General features: G+C 41.9%; 1 protein-coding gene across 1 annotated transcript in view; it reads right to left on the bottom strand.

The window, feature by feature from the left end:
• Positions 1-22,738, bottom strand: part of Spon1 (spondin 1) — a 265,529-nt gene that overhangs the window by 236,438 nt on the left and 6,353 nt on the right. Inside the window, exon 2 of the mRNA XM_048361093.1 lies at positions 3,745-3,851. Within this exon, the coding sequence (XP_048217050.1) occupies positions 3,745-3,851 (107 nt within the window). The remainder of the gene's footprint in view (positions 1-3,744; positions 3,852-22,738) is intronic.

Below are 22,738 nucleotides of genomic sequence, written 5' to 3'. Positions count from 1 at the left end.
TTAGCAGATGGCTTGCCTTTCTGCCCCCACCCATCAACACCAGAGGCTGACTTCAGGGATGACGGGGTGGGCACAGCAGGATCCGGGAGGGCAGAGGATCAGCTCAGCCATTCTGTCTCCATTGCCTAACTAGAAACTTCAGAATGAAGGAATGAATGTCTGCAAAGCTAGAAAGCACAGACATAAGCCATAGGTCTTAGGCAGAAGAGGCAAGCTGGGAGCCCGGGCTATGATATCGCTGCTCCCCCCCCCCCCCGCCACTGCCCCCAGCACATACCATCTCAGAACCAATGGCAACCAGGTGATGTGTACAGAAGGCACAAAGGTGGGGCAGGGGAAGGAAATGAAGTACAAGGAAAAACTCTGGCACCATAATTGGACCCTTGAGATACTGGGTTGTTTCAGTGAATTTACTTAACCCACTGCAGATTGTTGTATCATTGGGAAAGTAACTTTATAAGGTTACCATAGGAAGTAAGTAGGAGGTATGACTCAAGCTGTAGAGTGCATGCTTGTCAAGTGGAAGACTCCTAGTTCAAACCCTAGTCCTGCCAAAGAAAAGTAGCAAAATAAAATGTTTAACACAAAAAGATGACTCAAAAGTTGAAGTGGATCCTCTTCTTAACACATACACACTGGGAGGCAGCCAGACACCGTTGGTGGCAAACAGGCACCTGGAGCCAGACCACTTGGGTATTTGTGCCTGCATTGTGTGTTTGTACTAGGGCCTGAACTCAGGGCATTATGCTCTCACTTGGGTTTTATGCACATGGCAGGTGTCCTACCACTTGAGCTCTACCTCTACTTCCAGCTTCTTTTGCTCAGTTGCTAGAGCTCAGTCTCTCAGCTTTGTCTGCCCAGGCTGACTTCGAACCACAATCCTCAAATCATGCCTCCCAAGTAGCTAAGAGTACAGGTGTGAGCCACTGAAGGTTGGTCAGTCTGGGTTTGAATCACAGCTTTAAAACTTAGAGCTAGGTCGTCTCAGGAAATTCATTTAGTGTTTGGTGCCACAAGTTCCTCAGTTGTGAAAAACAGGATATTCTTACTTCATTACAGTTTAGCTCTCAGGATGAAATAGTTAATGATTGGAAAGCACTCAGCAGCAAAACTGGCACACATGCACCAGGTAAGAGCTTTTGTTATTACGGAGTGCAGGTGTTTTCACATGCTTAACCTTGAAGGTTATAGAAGGACAGGACATGTCACTATCAGGCTGAGTGACATGACGCTGGATGGGCTGGTCTGAGACTCAATACAACCATACATCTCCAGACTGAACAGACATCATGTTCCCCACCTCACCCCAGCTTGCTAAAATGCAGCGTGCAGGACCCCACCCTCTGAGGTCTGACCCTGTAAGTCTAGGTGGGCTGAGGTTGTGTAGTTCCCAGTTGTGGTAAGGATGTGCTTCAAGAACCACATGAAGGACTGATGTGAGAAGTTCCAAGGGGAAGAAGACCCACAAAGAGAACTTTGGAGCAGAGATGAGCAGGTTCATTCACTCACCTAGCAAATATTTACTCACAGCTCACTGTGAGCAGGGCTTTATATTCACCTATCAGTTGCAAGGACAAAGATCAAGCTGAGCAGAAACAGTGACTCAGAGAGGACTAATAACTCACGGAGTTAAACCAGAACATTGCTAAGTCAGTCATGTCTCCGTTAGGCTGGACCCTAAGCACCAGTTTTAAGTTGTGGCAAAAGACGCATCACATAAAAATCACAGTTACAACTGTCCATCTCTTGTTAAGCAATGTTCCTTCTTTCTCTCAAATTCTGGCAGCCACTAAGATTGATAGTTCTGTCTTTAGGAATTTGGCTATGCTTAGTATCTCCTACAGATAGAATCATAAGACATTTGTCCTTTTGTGATAGGCTTCTTTCACTTAATATAATGTCTTCAAGATTTGTCTATGCTGTAGTACCTTAGTTTTTCCTTAAAACTGAGAAATATTCCATTATATATATATATATATAATTATTGGTAGACATTTGGGTTTTCATGGCTCATGAATGGTTCATTTTTGTGCTTTCAGTTTTTTGGGGTATAGGGTGATAGATATAATCATAGAGCCAATCAATTTTGCTTTGTTGAAGATTAAGTTCAACTCTGTCCCCAACACACCCACTTTTACTTTTTTACTTTATCCGTATCTGTTGCCATTCAAGTATCTGGATCCTTCAGCTACCAAAACTTAGCTAAATCACACACACCTGTAAACATATTAACACAATAAGGCTGGAGAGATTCTATCCAATGCTTTCTAGGCTGGGAGCATGCATAGATCTTCCATGTAAAGGGAACCTGATAAACTACCCCCACTATCTTCACCAGTGAAGAAGTCTGTTAAATGTGTTTAGTGTGGCTGGGACCTGAGACTCTTAAGTCTGACACCTGGATAGAGGGAGTTGGCCATACTACTTACCAGCTACTTACACAAATGTTGTCAGCTTTCTAGTTTCAAACCCCTGGTCTGAAAAATGAATAGCTCCTATGTACTAAGGTTGTTCAGAGATAAGGTTTAGTTATTGACCTAAGGAAACATCAAGTCACTGAGCTAAGGAAAGATTAAGATACAAAAAGGCCTTCAGGCATGATTCAACAAGCACTGACCATTGCTAATATTTAGTATTTAGTTACACAGATACAGGTCATAGAAAATCATTACAATGATGGCAGGATGATAAGTTGCTAGGCTAGAAGCTTAGGATCCCAGGCAACAGGAAATCGTCAACCTTTGATTACAATCTGGCCCCAAGGAATTTAAAAAGATGCTTTTGGATGGGGAACATTGAGGGCAGGAACCCACAAATTGTATCAGAGTTCTCAGCAGCTATCTATGAATGGAAGCATTCATCTTGCATTTTATTTTGCAAAAATGAATTGCAGCACAATGGAAATCAGAGACAAGAACTGATTGCAACAAATTTGGCCAGGCTTCCCCCTAGAATTGCCCCAGTCCTGGGATGCATTGTGACTTTCCATGCCTCAGAGGGGAGAGTGTTCCTACCTCTTCTCTTGGAAGAATATTCCACAGTGAAATGAGACCCACAGTCAGGGCCCTGGTCTTTGAGGTTCCTTTTCTTCTCCTGACCCACTTTCGTCTTGCTGTGCCCTTTTGTACAAAGTCAAACGAAGCCTCCCCTTGAGGAGCTTGTTCAGGAGGACTGACATTCAAAGACCATTACCACCTCTTAAACTCGGCCCTGTTCATTTAGCCAAGCAAAGCATGTGTAATTCGTTTAATCTTCCCTCATAAATCAATCTCTACGTTCCCTTAATAGTCCTTTCCCTGCGCTTTGAACTCTCTCCAGTCTGGCTGTCCTGAGCTCTTGTTCCGTTTACACTTGAGAATTGCCAGTCAATCAGAAAACGCCTCTGCCAGGAAAACAGCAGGACCCAGCCAGGCTTCTGAGTGCTCTCCCCACGCTAGCCCGCCTGCTGCCAAGGGCACCAAGAGCCCAGAGACAAGCAGCAAGATCTGCCAGAGAGAAGCAAGCCCTGCCCAGGGCCCAACCCCGCAAAGCCAGGCTGAAGCCTTTGCTGCTACTCCATTATGGTTTTGGACGGAGGTAGCCCACCTGGATGGTCAAGGAGTTACATGAGAAGTCACCTTGGTCACTTATACCCCTCCTTTTACTCAGACTCCTCAGCATTCATCCACCTTTCATATGGCTTCTTACCACCATCACAAGAAGGTTTCTGAGGAAAACAATGAAGGGGGAACAGGGGTGTCTTACCTGGAAGGTGCCAGCGTGGTCTTCTTCCTTATCACCCTCTCTGTTCTCTTTGAGAGCAATTAATGTGAAGCCTCGGAAGTAGGAGGGAGGAGCAGCTGAAAGCGTCACTGGGAGAGGGAGAGAAGGAGAGAGGGCAATTTATCATCACAGGAATCAACTGTGTTCCATTTGCCAAATGGGATGCACCTGCATTCTCCACCTTCAGACTACACATTCATGGCAGAGAGGCCAAGGGGCAGAGCCTGGAGGGGAGGGTTTACCCATGGAAGAGTAAAAGACTCTTACCCTCTCCACTCAGCCCCCACTTATATTTCAGAACATTCTGGATGCTTAATCTCTCTCACTGAAAAACAATTTTTTCAGACATTCTCCCACAGTCCAGACTGGCCTTGATCTCCTGCATGCACCTCCTGAATGCTCATACTTGAAAATTATTCAACCAACCAGGGCTACGATAAGCTTTCTCTCAGTAATCCCAATTGGATAAAGTGGTCCCTAGCCAGATACTTCAATCTGGACAGTTATCTCATGTTACACTTCCATTAGCTTGGCCCATGAGGAAGTGAGCTCTTCATACCACCAATTCCTTGAGGATGTCTTTGGTGGCATCGACTGTTGGGTTTTCTCCAAAACATCTTTCCTTCTGTGGAAACCCAGCTAGACCATCTTCCCCAGCTCTATTTCAGGTAGGTCTGCTTGTACCCAAATTCTGTCAGTGGGAAGTGTGAAGAGAGACTATGAGCCTCCACCCTCCTTCTGTCACTCTACCTGCTGATCCAGCCCAGGCCTCTTTTTTTTTGGCCAGTCCTGGGGCTTGGACTCAGGGCCTGAGCACTGTCCCTGGCTTCCTTTTTGCTCAAGGCTAGCACTCTGCCACTTGATCCATAGCGCCTCTTCTGGCCATTTTCTGTATACGTGGTGCTGGGGAATCAAACCCAGGGCTTCATGTATATGAGACAAGCTCTCTTGCCACTAGGCCATATTCCCAGCCCCAGCCCAGGCCTCTTGTGGTCCAGAAAAAGCTCAGTGGAGTCACAAACTGGGTTTCTGAAGAAACATATGAAGAATCACTCACTGACCAACCAGAAATATCCATATTGCGTTTTATATGAACTAGATATAAATTTACACTGTAAGAAGGCATTTGTTACAGCAATTGGTGTTGACTCTAGTATATTTCCTATATCTACAAAGAAACCTTCCACTGAAATCTAGCTTAAGGGCCTGGTGCCTTCTGTACTGGACTGTGAGAAGGCAGGGAACAGGCTGGGTTTTCATTCCCTTTGTATCCCTATCATCTAGCTAAGTGTCCAAGTTTTTCAAGTGGATATAAATTAGGGTTTAATTTACTGACCTTACATGGATTTATAGACTAAGGGTCCCAAGTACCATCTAATCTAGATGTCCAGTTTCACAGAGAACTAAGACACCAGGTCAACAGACACCCCCAAGGTCATCAAACAATCCACATGCTGGCTTATGGGCAGAGTTAAAGGTAAGAGTAAGTATTGTGCTCAGACAAAAATAGTGGTTACAGTGTCAGATGACAGAGCTAGGGTTTCTTGACTGACAGTCTAAAGCAGTCTAACAATCTCTAGAATGAGGGTGGCAGTCTTCCAAGACCACCTTCCATAGTTCTGCAAGAAGCAGCACAGACGACAACATGGCAGACAATAAGGATACTCCACCTAGATTTCTCCAAATTTGTTGTAACCATTTTAATGAAGCCCATGGCCAGAACATGTGACTTTTTTTTTCTGGAGAGCCACTCACAGGTCTCTATAATCTATTCTGCCTCTTATGAAAGGCCTCGTTCCCTTACCTCTGGTGGGTAAAGAACCCCTACTCTTGAGGGGTTCTTTACACTGCAAAATCAGATCAAATCCTGCTGAGGAATCTTGCCTGGGACCAAGGCCTTGTTCATGTCCTGCTTTCATAACTCACTTGGAGCCAAATCCTCATCTGAGCCTTTATGTTCAGTAGGTCAAATCATGTCCTCCTGCTGAGCACTGGTGACTCATGCCTGTAAGCCTAGCTACTCAGAAGGTTGAGATCTGAGATCATGGTTCAAAGCCAGCCCTGGCAGGGAAAGTCTGAAAGACTTATGTCCAATTAACCATAAATAGCCAGAAGTGGAGCTGTGGCTCAAGTGCTAGAGTGATAGCCTTGAGTTTTAAAAAATGTTCAGTGACAGCTCCCAGACTTTGAGTTCAAGCCCACAAAAAGTAAAATTGTGTCCACCATAAAGCTATGTTGAAATCATACTCTCTAGCACCCGAGATTATAATCTTATTTGGAATTCGTGTGCTCCCAGGTGGAATTCATTAAGAAAAGTCCATACTGGATGAGGGTGAGCCTTAAATCCAATATAACTAGTCTCTTATAAGAAAGGGCATAGAGACACAAAGAGAAAAATTCTATATGATGGCAGAAGTAGGCTGCTGATGCAGAGACAGCCAAAGATTCCTGGCAGTTGGGAGCAGTCTTCCCAGAGCCTGCCAGAAGGAACAACTTTGCCAACATCTTGACTTCTGGTTTCTAGTTTCCATATCTATGAGAGAATAAGTCTCTGCTGTTCTAAGCCACTGGCTGTCATAATCTGTTCAGCAGCCCTACAAAATGAATATAGGTTTCTTCCCCAGAAGAACCCAGCGTGAGACAGACACGCAGTCCCTGCTGCTGCAAGAATGGTGTGAGCCTCGGCCCATGCCTCCCAGGCTATGCCAAGCATAATCCCATTGCTTCATATCCAGCCCAAGATTCATCCACTGCTACTTCCTGGAAAAGCAGTATCATCTCAGCCTGGAAGGTTCCACTTCCTCCATGCCTTGCAGACTTCTTTCAGAAATCCCTTAAATGTTCACCTTTTGTGTGACCTCCATAAAGATAGAAAGCTTTTTGCCTTGAACCCTCTTAGGATTTAAAATACCTACTTGCCTCCCCAGGTGGGGATGCTGCAACGTGGTTGTGGGCAGAGACAGCTCAAGGCAGTGCCAGGAAACAAGGCCAGTTCTTCCCTCTTCTACCCCACCATCTTGTGGCAGTTGACTCTAAAGGTGCTGTAACACCATTCTTGGAAATCCTAGCTTGAAACAAGACATGTAATGGATTTGATGCCTGAAGACCTAAATGTCACCCCAGTGTGTAGATGGGGAGCTGACCCTGAACTGTAGATCTGTTATCTCTCCAAGTCCTCAGAACTCAGAAGAGTGAAGGGACTGTCACTTAGATGGCAAATGTTCTGAAAAGTTAGTGACTATTTTTGGCTTCTTAACTCCCAAGTCTCCAACCTTGAAGAAATTAAGAAAGGAAGCTAAAATAAAATAAAAAATAAAATCTAGCTCCAAGGCCTTCTCAACAAGACAATAGAAATGGAGAGGAGACCCGGCACCAGCAAACCAATAGCCGAAAAGTCACGCCAAGAGTGCAGAGTCCAGACAGCAAGAGCTCCATAGACCCCAGGGGGAGCGCAGACCGATTGAGACATCAGAGCTGTAGGACTGAACGGCTGGGATCAGACGTAAGCAGCAGGGGAACCCGAGGTGCAGACAGGGAGAGCCGGGGACGCCACCACCAAACGACTGATCGCCACACCCCAGCAAGCCCACAGCAGTGCGGGATACACATTCAACCCAGGACCAGTAAGTTCCCCACTGCCCACCCCCCCAAACGGGAGACCAGCTGTAGCAGAGACCCAAACCCTACAAAGAAGCTAGAGTTCCCTTTCTCCCCCTCCCTACCCCGAGGGAATAAAGAAGCTCCATAGCTGGTGGCGCTAAGACCTCTGGAAGGATGCAGGAACTAACAGAGGTGGAGCAGGGCCAAGGCATCCCCCACAAAGCCCTAGCAGAGCCGCCTGAACCTGGCCACACCAGCCCCGCCCCCTCCTCAGCAGGGGCCAGGGTACTGGTAGGCATTGGAAGCCCCAGGCTCGCTGGTGAGCAACACCAGCACAGCAAAGTCACCTGGGCCCGAACACATGCCCCCCTCATAGCGGAGGCACAGAGAGTCTGTGGGCACCAACCCGTGCCCGGACACTTGATCCTCCTGGGGCTCACGCATACCGCCCCCAGCAAATTCGTGAGAGGACACAAGCACTCTCCAACAACTTGGGGCAACACAACCCCAAAGGAAGCACTAGAGTGCACACGCACACGCCCCCTGGGTGCTAGCCCTCCAGCAGGAGGACCTCTTGCCCAAACCCCCGTGGGAGCACACAAGAGAGCACAAGTGAGGGTGACCACCTCAGCAACAATCGAGAAGGTCATGCTCACCCACTGGGTAATAAGGTTCAACAGCCAAACTCAAACCCAGAGCCAGGACACAAACAAGTCTCCCACTGACGGACCAGCGGGAACCAGCACAAAGCCAACCCAGGGAAGCTACCCACAGATCTCCAGATGCACAAATCACAAAGAAATGTAACAAATTTCATCAAAGGGCAAGCCAACTCGCCAGCTCCAAAAAGCAGTACGACTGAAGAGGAGATGGAGAATAAAAAAAAAAAAAAAAACAAAAAAAAAAACAACAACAACTGAGGCTATGATAGCAGAAATGATGTAAAGCCTCAGAAACAAAATCAGAAAACAATTCCAGGAGTTTAGAGTGGAAGTCTCGAAGGATCTCCAGGAAGCCCAAAAAGAAATGGAAGCAAAAATGGATACAATGCAAACCTCCTTTAAAGAAGACCTTAACATCCTGAGACGTGAAATGCATGAAAAGATAGATTTAAAATGCAGCTCTTTAAAGGAAGAAATTTCCACGATCAGAGCTGATCTGGCAAACATAAATAGCTCTCTGACATCCACAAACTCCGCAATTGAATCCACAGCACAAAGAATTGACCATATGGAATCCAAAATCTCTCTCTTGGACAATGATGCAGCCAATAAGGACCAGAAAATTACCACATTCCAAGAAACGGTAAAGCTCCAGGGCAGACTAATCCAGAAGCTAGTGGACAAAGACAAGAGATATAATACGTGCATAATTGGAATAGAAGAAGGAGCCAAATACCAGAGCAGAGGGCTTCAACAAATTTTCAATAAAGTGACTGCAGAAAACTTCCCCAATCTCACAAGGGACCTCACCCAGGTAAACCGAAGCCTATAGGATGCCTGGCAGACCAGACCCTAGAAAAGCCACGCCCAGGCACATAATAATAAAGACTTCAGATCTCAAGAATAAAGAGCAAATTTTGAATGCAGCCAAAGTGAAGAAATTTATTACAATGGGAAGAGGATCCGAATAACAGCAGACCTCTCCACACAAACCTACCACGCACGAAGAGAATGGAAGAACACCATCCAAGTCCTACAGGCCAACAACTGCCAACCTAGAATAAAATATCCAGCGAAGCTAGAGTTCATATTTGAGGGGAAAACCAGATCTTTCCATAGCAAAGAGGATCTAAAGGAGTATGTGAATAAAAAACCAGCCCTACAGTGAATTCTAAGAGGGGAATCCCACCCAACAGAAATCGTACTGACAGAAACAGAAAGAAACTACAATAGCCAGAGCCCAACAGAAAGAGCAGCTCACTAAAGACAAGAAAAAAAAAAAAGAGAGGAAAAACAGCCTAACAGGAAAATGGAAGGAGAAAAAACACTCTTATCCTTGATCTCTTTGAATATAAACAGTATAAACTCTCTGATAAAGAGGAGCAGACTGGCAGAATGGATCCGAAAACAAAAAGTTGCCATCTGTTGTCTACAAGAGACCCATCTTACAGCAAGGGATAAAAACAGGCTCCGAATAAAAGGATGGAGCAAGATCTTCCAAGCAAATGCACCTTCCAAAATGGCAGGAGTAGCCATCCTGACCTCAGACAAGCTGGACTTCTCATTAAAATCAATTCAAAAAGACAAAGAAGGTCACTACATTTTAATACAAGGAAAAATCCAGAATCAAGACATCATGGTGATAAATTTATACTCACCGAACAAAAGAGGCCCTACATATGTCAAGCAAATTCTCACAGAACTACAGAACAAGATAGACCCAAACACAATCATAGTGAGTGACTTTAATACCCCACTCTCTCCAAGAGACAGATCCAACACCCAGAGGATTAGCAAGGGAGCTGAGGACCTAAGTAACACCATATCCCAAATGGATCTGACAGACCTATACAGAATCTTCTACCCTACAGAGACCCAATACACCTTCTTCTCAGCAGCTCATGGATCATACTCCAAAATAGACCATGTCATAGCCCACACAAAGAACCTAAGCAAATACAAAAGTATTGACATCATCCCATGTATTATATCTGACCACAGTGGAATAAAGGTAACCCTCAATAACAACTGTTGCCACAGAGGCTATACACATTCTTGGAGGCTAAACCCCACACTGTTATCCAACACTTGGGCCACAGACCAAATTAAAGATGAAATTAACGAATTCATAAGCCACAATGAAAATGATACATCACAAAGAAACCTATGGGATACAGCTAAGGCAGTACTGAGGGGCAAGATCATTGCCCTCAGCACTCACATTAAAAGAATGGAAACATAGCAGGTGAATAACCTCACGATGAAACTAAAACAACTGGAGAAATAAGAAATGATCGAATCTAAAATGACTAGGAGGAGAGAGATCACAAAGATTAAAGAAGAGATAAATCTGATTGAAAATACAAAGACCATTCAACAAATAAATAAGATAAAAAGCTGGTTCTTTGAGAAAATAAATAAAATCGACAGACCCCTCGCAAGACTTACAAGAAAAAGAAGAGAAGAGACTCATATACGTAAAATCAGGGACTCCACCGGAAAAATTACAACAAATACACACGACATTCAAGCAATCATAAGGAACTATTTCCAGAACCTCTACTCACTAAAAAACAATAATTTTACAGAAATGGATCAATTGGTAGAGAAGCATAAACTGCCCAAACTGAATCAAGAAGAAATAAATCAACTAAATAAACCAATAACGTACAGCGAGATACAGGGGGTAATCAAGAACCTCCCAACAAAGAAAAGCCCAGGCCCAGACGGATTCACCAACGAATTCTATAAAACCTTTAGTGAGGAGCTAATACCAATACTCCTCAAACTCTTCCATGAAATAGAAACAGAGGGAAAAATCCCAAACTCATTCTATGAAGCTAATATTATACTCATCCCCAAACCAGGCAAAGACCCAAAAAAAAGAGAACTACAGACCAATATCACTAATGAACACAGACACAAAGCTCCTTAATAAAATATTATTAGCTAACAGGATCCAGAAACTGATCAAGAAAATTATACACCATGACCAAGTAGGCTTCATCCCACAGTCACAAGGATGGTTCAACATCCATAAATCAATCAATGTAATCTACCACATCAACAGAAATAAAATCAAGAATCACATTGTTATTTCAGTCGATGCCCAAAAAGCCTTTGACAAAATACAACATCCATACTTATTAAAAGCTCTCGAGAAAATAGGAATAGATGGAACACTCCTCAAAACAATAAAAGCCATATACAACAGACCAACTGATAACATCGTATTAAATGGGGAGGAACTAAAATCATTCCCCCTAATCTCAGGAACAAGACAAGGATGCCCACTCTCCCCACTTCTTTTCAATATAGTGCTGGAATCCCTAGCCATAGCAATAAGACAAGAGGAGGACATCAAAGGGATCCACATCAGCAAGGAAGAAATCAAGCTATCCCTATTCGCAGATGACATGATCTTATATCTGAAGGACCCAAAAATCTCAGTCCCCAAACTCCTACACCTAATAAACCATTTTGGCAAGGTAGCAGGATACAAAATCAATCCACAAAAGTCAGCAGCTTTTCTGTACACCAGCAATATACAAGCAGAAAAGGAAATTATGGAAATAATTCCTTTTACAGTAGCCAAAAAAAAAAATAAAGTACCTAGGGATCAACCTAACCAAAGACATGATGGACCTATTTAATGAAAACTACAAAAATCTAATAAGGAAAATCAAAGAAGACACAAGGAGATGGAAAGACCTCCCATGCTCATGGGTAGGCAAAATCAATATAGTGAAAATGGCCATATTGCCCAAATTGTTATACAAATTCAATGCAATCCCCATCAAAATCCCAGCTACATTCTTCACTGAAATAGAGAAAGCAACCCATAAATTCATATGGAACAGCAAAAGACCTAGAATAGCCAAAGCAATTCTAGGCAAAAAAAGCAATGCAGGAGGTATCGCAATACCAGACTTCAAGCTCTACTATAGAGCCATCATAACAAAAACAGCCTGGTATTGGTATAAAAACAGACCTGAAGACCAACGGGTTAGAATTGAAGATCCAGAAATAAAACCGCACTCTTATTGTCAGCTGATATTCGACAAAGGAGCTAAAGACATACAATGGAATAAACATAGCCTCTTCAACTACTGGTGCTGGGAGAACTGGGCAGCCATATACAGAAAACTCAAGGTGGACCCTAGCCTATCACCATGCACCAAGATCAACTCAAAATGGATCAAGGACCTCAACATCAGACCTGAATCCTTGAAACTACTGAAGGACAGAGTAGGAAAGACACTAGAACTTATAGGCACAGGAAGGAACTTCTTGAATAGAGTCCCAGGGGCACAGCAGTTAGGGGAGAGACTCAACAAATGGGACTACTACAAAATAAAAAGTTTCTGCACAGCTAAGGACATAGCCACCAAACTAGACAGACAGCCAACCATATGGGAAAGGATCTTTACCAGCACAGCAACAGACAAAGGCCTAATATCTGTCATCTACTGAGAACTCAAAAAACTAAGCCCCTCCAAGCCCAGTAAACCAATTAGGAAATGGGCAAAGGAGCTAAAGAGAGACTTCACAAGAGAAGATATAAAAATGGCAAAGAAACATATGAGGAAATGTTCAACATCCCTGGCAGTAAAGGAAATGCAAATAAAAACAACCCTGAGATACCACCTCACTCCAGTTAGAATGGCCTATACTCTGAACTCAGACAACAACAAATGCTGGAGGGGGTGCGGGGAAAAAGGAACCCTTCTCCATTGTTGGTGGGAGTGCAAATTAGTACAACCACTTTGGAGAACAGTATGGAGGTTTCTCAAAAAGCTCAACATAGACCTACCCTATGACCTAGCCATACCACTCCTGGGCATGTATCCTGAACAACAGGTCCCAAGATATCAAGAAGACATTTGTACTTCCATGTTTATCGCTGCACAATTCACAATAGCCAAAATATGGAAACAACCCAGAAGCCCCTCCACAGATGAATGGATCCAAAAAATATGGTACCTATACACAATGGAATATTACATAGCGATTAGGAATGGTGAAATATTGTTATTCGCAGGGAAATGGTCAGAACTTGAACAAATAATGTTGAGCGAGACAAGCCTAGAACACAGAAAACAAAGGGGCATGATCTCCTTGATATATGACTGTTACGGAGGAGACAGTAGAGACCAGGTCTGTGAAACCAAAAACTGCTTGTCAAATGGTATATCCCACAGGTGTAGGTCAGTGACCCTACATTATGCATCCAAAACCAAACAACTACTCAACATGTAAAGGTCAGAAATAGACCTCTCAGTGGATCACAATAGCTCAAAAGCTATGTATGTACGTTCATATAAGACTATTGTTGACATATTGTCTACTATCAACATTACATTTAAAGCCCTAGGCGAATTTCCTTTGGCATAGGCCACGTGGCTATTGTATATGTTCTTGGTACACTGTGTATTATATATATGTCTACCTGACCTAGGGAAGGGAAAGAAAAACAGGGTGTAAGATATCACAAGAAATGTACACACTGCCCTACTATGTAACTGTACCCCTTGCGCACAACACCTTGTCAAAAATTTTTGTTTAATAAATAAATAAATTATTTTTTAAAAAAGAAATGGAAATTAAAAGTACATCTTTTAGGAAACTTTCTCTCGCCGAATATAGAGACCAAGTAGGAAAGTGTGCCCATGGGCTTATGAGAAAATAGATATCTACCTAAGACTCAGATAAGTGAAAATAGATACATAAATAAAATTACTATCTATTGAATACAGGCTCTAAGAGCTGTATTCCCAGACAGCTGGGAACTTGTTGCTTTGACTGTTTGGCATTACAACATCATAGCTGGGAAGGATACTGAAGATGACCTGGTTCAATCTTTTGCTTTCTGCATGAGGTTTCTGATGTCCACAAGGGGACAGACCTATTTGGGTCACACCATGCAAGACATCAACCAGAACAGAGGTCCCTAGCCTCATAGGTGAAAGCACTGATCTGGATTGTACACTAAAATATATCTACATGGCATTTCTGGAATTCTGGAGCTTGCCTTCTCATCTAGTTTGCAAGTGACAGAGGAAAACCAGTTTTGCTGCTTTGAAGTCTTACCTTGTATTTTTAGATGGTTGCCTGGATGCAAAAAGAATGTTTTTGATATGTTTTAAAAAACTATATTGACATATCTCAAGGTACAGCACATTGGTGGGGACTAGGGTTTGATCCCCAGGAATGCAATGAAACAAAACACAAAAGGACTTTGTGACAAAGGAAATTGAAAATAATCAAGACTTGTAACTCAGTGTTAATTATTTTTGAGAAACAATTAAATTTCCCCTCTTTACTGGCAACTTGAAATAATTGAATCAAGTGGTTCTAATGAAACTATAAAAATCCTTCAAAGAGCAAAGAGAAACTGAAAGATATTTTCCATATTTATGAAAGCCTACCAGAAATCACATGTATAAAAAAGCTGAAAAAGATAATAGATATGGTTTTACATAAAACATACATAATTAGTACTTTAACCTTAAAATATCAGCATGAAGTATACTGAATTAAAATGTAAAGTTCTTGAAATCATACCTGGGCACAAAACTAGATACTTAGTAACTATTATCAGTGACGAGATTACTAAATTTCATTGTCTTGTTAACTGCATTTGTTCATACATTTGTAAATTCTTCAAGGATGAGACCAACCTCAATGCAGTGACTAGAACAGAGCTAATGTGCCATGAAGCTCACAGAAAAGTATTTGTGGGCTGGTAGATTCAGTATTGTCAAAAATGTCTATTCTCTACAAATTAATCTATATATCTAAATATAATTCTTAGCATGTTTTTTGTGATGTTGAAAAGTGGTCCTAAAATTTATACGGAAATGTGAAAGTTCAAGAATATGAATATCCAAGGCAATCTTAAAGGAGAAGAACAAAATTGGAAGGCTTAAATTGTCAGATATCAAGCCTTATGTTCTGTTAGAGAAATTAAGCCAGTGGACTACAGCAAGGAAGTAAAAATTGGCCAATTGCAAAGTGGAAACTTTACATATGATGAAGGACATACTGCAGAGCACTGGAGAAAATTGTATTTTCTATTAAGGACAGCTGGGTAGCTATATAGAAAGGTAGATATTGATCCTTACCTCACAGCATACTCAAATTCTACCTCCACTGTAGAGCTAAATGTGACACTAAAACAGAAATTTTCTAGGAGGTAGCATAAGATAAATGTGAATGGCCTTGGAGCAGGATTTTTTAAACTAGAATGTAAGAAACCACTGGACATAAAGTACAAGGTATATAAATGAGATAACAGCAAACTTCTGCTTATCAAAAGACACCACGAAGAAGAAGAACAGCAATGAAAACAAATCATAGTGTGAAGAAAATACAACTATAACCAGCAATTGACTTTCTTTTTTTAATTAAAATTTAAATTGTTATTATAAAGGTGATGTATGGTCACCTTGACAATAAAATTAAAATTTAAAAAGAGGTGATGGGCAAAGGGGTTACAGTTATGTAAGTCAGGTAAAAAGTACATTTCTTTTTGGATGATGTCACCCCTTCCCTCCCTCTCTCCCAGTTTTTCCCTCTCATCCTCCACCTATAAGTCCTATAGTTCATTTTCAACATAATTTCCAGTGAGTACCATTGCTGCATTTGTTTACATTGTCCTTCCATTTCTGTAACTCCCCTTATACTCCCAAAGACATATAAATGAATAAACAGAACAAAAAGAAAAGAAAAACAACAAAAAATAAAAAGGAAAAAACCTCATTTCCATTTCCTGGAGTTCACTTCAATAAATACTATTTTATATGACCAGATGCACATAGGCATTGTGCCTTTCTGTTCCTCTTCTAAGAGTATCCTCCGTTGGTCTCACTGTGTAAATATCGAAGACCTGTCCTTTTTAAGTTACTATGTCTTGGTATAGTTTAGATCTAGCTTCCATATATGAGAGAAAACGTGTGCTCTCTCTGAGCCTGGCTTACCTCACTTAACATGATTTGTTCTAGGTCCATCCTTTTCCCTGAAAATGGCATAATATTATTCTTTCTAAAGGCTGTGTAAAATTCCACTGTATGTAGGTACCACATTTTTTTGAATCCACTCATCTATTATAGGGCAGCTGGGCTATTTCCACAACTTGGCTATTGTGAATAGTGCAGCAATGAACATGGATGTACAGGTATCTTTACGGTATCCTGGCTTGGGATGTTCTGGGTAAATGGCCAGGAGTGGTATGGCTGGGTTGTAAGGAACATTGCTGTTAGTTTTTTGAGAAACCTCTAGACTTCTGTCGAGAGTGGTTCTACTAGTTTACATTCCCATCAACAGTGGAATAGGGTTCCTTTTCCCCCACATTCCCCACTAACATTTGTTGTTGTTGGAATTCACAATGTTGGCCAATCTAACTGGGTGAAATGGAATCCTAACTGGGTGAAATGGAATCCCAGCATTGTTTTGATTTGCATTTCTTTATGGCTAAGGATGACAAAAATTCCCTCATGTGTTTCTTTGCCATTCTTACCTCTTCTGAGAAGTCTCTCCTTAGCTCCTTTGCCCATTCATTAATTGGTTTGTTAGTTTGGAGAGGGGTTAGTTTCTTGAGCTCCTTGTATAGTTTAGACATTAGACCTTTGTCTGACGTATTGTTTGTAAAGATCCTCTCCCAGTTTGTTGGGTGTCTTTCTAGTTTAGAAGCTATATCCTCTGCTGTGCAGAAACTTTTGAGTTTGATATGTCAAGTCTCTCTCCAGTCTGCTTTGCCCATGTTACCCTTTTCAAAAAGTTTCTGCCTATGCCAATAATTTCTAGTGTTTCCTCTACTCCCTCTTGCAGTAATTTCAAAGTTTCAGGTCTGATGTTGAGGTCTTGGACCCACTTTGAGTGGCTATTTGTGCCTGGTTGCAGGGATCCACTATTAGTTTTCTGCATATGGATGCCCAGTTTTCCCAACAGAAATTATTGAAAAAGCTATCTTTTTTTTCCACTATATATCTTTTGCTCCCTTATCAAAAACCAGATAACTAAGTTTATGTTTTTATTTCTGGATCTTCTAATCTGTTCCATTGGCCTTCAGGCCTATTTCTGTGCCAATGCCAAGTTGTTTTTTGTTATTATAGTCCTATAGTAGAGCTTGAGGTCTGGGATAGTGATGCCACCAGTATTACTTTTTTTGCCTAGAATTGTTCAGCAATTGACTTTTAGCAACAACAAAAAATGTAAAGAACTCCTACTAACCAATAAAATACAGACAATACAATAGGAAAAATAGGCAAAATACATAAACTAATATATCATAGAGGTAATTGCCTAAATGGCCAAGACACATATGAAAAGCTCCCAACCTCATTAGTCAACAGGGCAATACTAATTAAATCCACAATAAAAGTGATTGCTTATTTTACAGACTAACTTCATTTAGAAGACTTAACAATATCACATGTTGTTAACTGAAACTTTCACACCATCGATGAAAGTGAAAATTAGCAGTTTTTGCTCAGAAATTCTTTGACACCATTAGCTGAAATGAAGCTTACCTACACTTGATGATCTACCAATGCCACTGCTAAAGTGAGAGAAATGCATGCACACACGCATCAAAAGCTATTTCTAAGAATGTTCCTGGTGACAGCATTTGAAGAAGTACCCAACTGTGGAAATGTTCACCCTCAGCCATAGAAGCAATCTATACAGCATGGTACATTCCTAGATCTGAATGCCTTATTGTAATGACAACAAACAGGATACTGTTACACATAACATGGGTAACTATCACAGACAATCCTGAGTGAAGAAACATAGACACAAATTCAAATGATGTGGTTACATTTATGTGGATTTATACCATTCACAAAACCAGTTAAGTAGTCTAGAGTTCTGGGAGTCAAAGCAGTAGTCAATGTGAGGGAAAAGTGGCGCAAAGAATGCTACTGAATAGTTGGACTTAAACTCAAGGATGTCACACTCTTGTTCAGTTTTTTCACTTGAGCCACCTCCAATATAGCATTTTACTTGCTAACTGTACCATTGGGTCTCTCAGGCTTTTCTGTCCAGGCTAGCTTCAAACTGTGATCCTCAGATCTCAGCCTCCTGAGCAGCCAGAATTATAAGCATGAGCCACCCAGTGCCTGGCTCTCCTGTTTCTTGATACCAACTACATGGCTTTATTCAACATATGATCATTCACTAAGCTGCATGATTTGTGATCTGTTCTGTATATAACTTGTGTTTTGATAAGAACATTATTAAATATTGTTCTGAATGACAAGTGTCCATCTTCTTGTATATTACACAGTGCACTTAGCGGGCTAATCATAAGCTTGGATTCCCATAAGGCTTCATTCTTGTAGGTTCTAGAAAACTCAGACTATTCTGTACCTTATTAAATATAATAAACAAGACTGAGGTACTGTGGGCTGAATTTGGTGTAATTATCACTGGCGATGATGTTACCACTCAGTATAATCTGAAGGAAGACAGGAGACTCTAATCTCCAGGGAACTCCTCTGTATGACTTTCTCCTGAAAGGCATAAATATACAGTATATTTTGAGTCCCAGGAACAACCAATGTATCTGGCAATAAATAATAGAATCTTTTCTCTAATGACTCCTCCCAAGTGCCTCCCAAGAGAGGCCATTAAGCAAGAGAGAGAAGAAAACAGAAAAATGCTTACACAGGATTTAAAGAGAGAGAGAGAGAAAGACAGGCTATTAGGAGTCATCCTGTGAACACATAAGGAGACATAGTTAGGAGCAAAGATTTAGGATTTGAATCCCAGAGCTACCACCCACTCACTAATTCTATGACCCTTGGCAAGTTACTTAACTTTCTTCCTCATTTCTAAAAAGAGGCTAATGATACTTCTTTATAGGTCTATAGAAAAGATTAAACAAATACTGTAAGCAATGCCTGGTGTTTATATAGAGTATGAGAACCGTATGGTGTGGTGATGTGCTGCTGAGAATGATGGTGATGGGGGAGAAGATGAGAATGTTGTGGATGAATAAGATGAGGATGAAAGTGATGATCATGAAGCAAAGGACATGATCGTGGAGACCATGATGATTGGTGGGCTGATTAACCATGACTGGGTTTCAAATATCTAGTCTCTTCCAATGTTAGTGTGCCACCAACCTGACAAAAAATCTCGATCAACTTTATCCCACTCATCTTCTATGTCTTCATCTTTGTTAGATCCTGTCTACTCCCATCACCCTCCCCTACTCTAAGGATAGGAATCAGAGAGTCTGGAATCCACTGCCATCTACCTGCTATGTTATTGAGATGCTCAAGGCTTCAAGCCATACAGCTCAACCACCATGAACATCTGTTTCTATATCAACTTCTAACATACAGTTATGAAGAAAGCTAGTGTATTAAGTAAGCTACAGGTGTCCCCTCCCCATTCCATGCAACATGGTGTACAGTTTGGGGGGATCGGTCACTCACTTGTTTCACTAAGAAATTGGAACAGTAGCTGGGCTTGGTGGCTCAGATCTGTGATCCTAGCTACTTGGGAGACAGAATCAGGAATTGTACAAGGACAGACTGGGAATAAAAGTTTTTAAGGCTCGATGTCTCACTCAATGGTTGGCCAACTGGTGTATGCCTGTCATCATCAGAGATATAAGATCAATTCTTCCCTAAAGCCATCATCTGGAAGCCAAGCCTTTAACACATAAGCCTTTGGACAGTACTTCAGATTCAAACCTTGATATTAAAGAAACAATATCTATGAATAAACGGAGATGGGTAACTAGCAGGCAGTGGGTGGCATACGTTACTGGCATGACAGCAAGTTATTTACTTCAAAACTATATAATTAGATGAAAAACTAGGAGAAAACTCTTAAGGATGCTTGAGTGCTCTGTCCTAAGCTTTGACCTGCTCAACATTCTGATCAACATCTTAGATTGAAGCTTATTAGGCCTGCTTATAAAATTGTGTACAATCCCAAATTAGATTATATGGACAGTCCCTCAGTGACGAATCCAAATTCTATGAATAGATGACAGCTACAGAAATGAACCAACACATGTTATATTAAGTTATTAGAGAATTATGTCAAGTATTATGTTCAAGGCTGAATGTGATGGGACTGGTGGCTCCCACCTCTAATCTTAGCTACATCAGGAGGCTGAATTCTGAGGATCTCAGCTTGAACCCATTCTGGGTAGGTAAGTCCTTGATACTCTCATCTCCAATTAATCACCATAAAAGCCAGAAGTGGAGCTGTGTCTCAAATGGTAAAGCACTAGCCTAAAGCACAAAATCTCAGGGGCAGTTCCTACACACGCACATCACACACACACACACACACACACACACACACACACACGAGAACATGCCCCAGAACATGAATAGTATGTAAAAGTTCTATGGTTGGCAGATTTTACAATAGAAAAGCAGCCATGGCCCAGTTTCTAAGTATTGCAGAACTGAGGGCATGCCACTACCGCACTGTATGGTTGTTCCTCAACCACATGATAGGGCAGCACTGTGACTGGGTGCTAAAGAATGAGAGTAAGATTGGGGCTGGGACAGACAGCTATGGAGATGCATGTTCCTAGATAAAGGTATAGCTTTTGTCCACCTTCTCTTTATAGCTCATCATTTTGTCTTAAAAGAAAGCAAGCCTAATAGATTGCTGGGCTTTAGCCCATTGGAGCCTTTGGTTTGTTGGTTTCAAGCTCTCCAAGTGTCCTCTAGCTTTAGCAACTACCATAAATGTTTCAGGGAAATTCACTTTCATCATTGAAGGCAGCACTTTCTTTGCCTTGCTTCTCCACATACTCAGAGCATGTGACTGGTTCAGGGGATGGAAGCCCCTTCTCTGCCCTTTTGCCTGTTATTGTTCTGCTTTTCACTTCTGCACCTTCCGTGTGGGCAGTTTCCATCATGCATAAATCTTCTACCTTCCAAATCTTCACCAAGGTCCCTGCTCATCTGCCTGCCTTAACCTCCAGCTTACTGTCAGGAGCACTGGGCCACTGGGGGTCCTTTCCCTCTGCTGCTACCACCTGGAGCTCCTTGCCTTCTTCTGTCTGCCATTCCTTGGTGCTCACCTCTCTCTACCTCTACTTCTCAATGGTCCATCCAGCTGTCAGAGAGACAGACAGACAGACAGACGCCCTGTAACACATGGACTCACTATTCCGTTCCATGTTCTGCTTCTGAGTGCTCTTAACCTTCCACACTCCTAGCACACACACAGTGATTACCTAGAACCCTTCTCTCTCCTTACTCAATTCATGAAACAGATTAGCAAATATCTAAACCACACTATAGACAGAGCCATGTTCCTTGAATCTTCAAACAAATCATTTGATGGAACAGGCCACCATTTAAGTTCCTATGTTCACAAGAGATTCTTATGCCCCCATCTTATCTGAGCTTCAGCTCCAGTTCAGCCAAAACATTCTGTTAAGTGAGACATTTTATACCAGCAAGAGCTTTCCTGCATCACAAGAGCTTTCCTGTCAGCTCCTTGACTCCTTAGGCATGCCAAGTTATGTTTGATTATAACAAAGATAAGGTCACACTGTTGAATAAAAAGAGAGACTGTGGGAGAGATGGAGAGGGACAAGGGAAGGAGAAAGAGACAGGAAAAATAAGAGAAAAAGAAACAAAGACAGAGGAAGAAAAGAAAGGAAAGAGGGAAGAAAGAAGGAAAGGAAGGAAGGTAAAGCATCCTTTTCTACTCACTGTATATACTTCCTGAGTAAGCATGAGATTCATCTTTCACTTTCCTCACTCTGACAAATAGTGAGGAATTTCTTACTGGAGTAGAAGCAAACTAATGGTTTTATCTGCTGCTCCATTGAAGAAACATGGATCCTCTCCCAATACTAGTGGGAAAGTAGAAGGGCTGGACTTACTGCGAAATGCCAATCATTTCTATTCCCCACTAACAGAATATCTAGAGGGGTGCATAAATCATGATTAAAGCTGGTGTCCATGTTATATTTAATGTACAATTTCAAAGGATCTTTAAGGAATAGTTTTGACTTATGTGATTTTTCACTTTTCATAGTGCCTCTTAGATCTAAGCCTTAAGATAGGACTTCACTGTACTCAAATTATTTCTTCCATTTTCATTCCAAGTGCCTTGTCCTTTTCTCTTCCACACCGCCTCCTTCCTTCCTTCCTTTGCTGTTTCCTCCTTTATTGAGAGAGGAGGTGTCACAGATAACCTACACACACTTGCATAAACTCTTGCCAACATAACTGGACATACACACCTGTGTTAGCATGTACATTTGCACCAATACTTCTTTTTTCTACCCATTCAGTTGGCAGGAATATCAACAAGAGAGCAGGAAATACAGTGTTTTTACATCACTGATATTAAAATGTGTCAAAGAAGCTAAGTATCTCCCCAAATAAATGTTCCCTTTCCTCTTTTTCTTTCTTTCTTTTTGAGATGGATTTGTTGACAACGTTGGCCTTGAACCTGTTATTTTCCGGCTTTGGTCTTCTGAGTGTTGGGATTACAAGTGTGAACCACCATGCCTGCCTCCACTTCACCTTTTTTTTCTTTTTGGCCAGTCCTGGGCCTTGGACTCAGGGCCTGAGCACTGTCCCTGGCCTCTTCCCCCTCAAGGCCAGCACTCTGCCACCTGAGCCACAGCACCCCTTCTGGCCGTTTTCCATATATGTGGTGCTGGGGAATCGAACCAAGAGCTTCATGTGTAGGAGGCAAGCACTCTTGTCACTAGG

The sequence above is a fragment of the Perognathus longimembris genome, chromosome 13 (assembly GCF_023159225.1).
Source record: "Perognathus longimembris pacificus isolate PPM17 chromosome 13, ASM2315922v1, whole genome shotgun sequence".
NCBI classification, from domain to species: Eukaryota; Metazoa; Chordata; class Mammalia; order Rodentia; family Heteromyidae; genus Perognathus; species Perognathus longimembris.
Note: the sequence above shows the minus strand (reverse complement) of the source record. Positions and strands in the feature narration are given on the sequence as shown.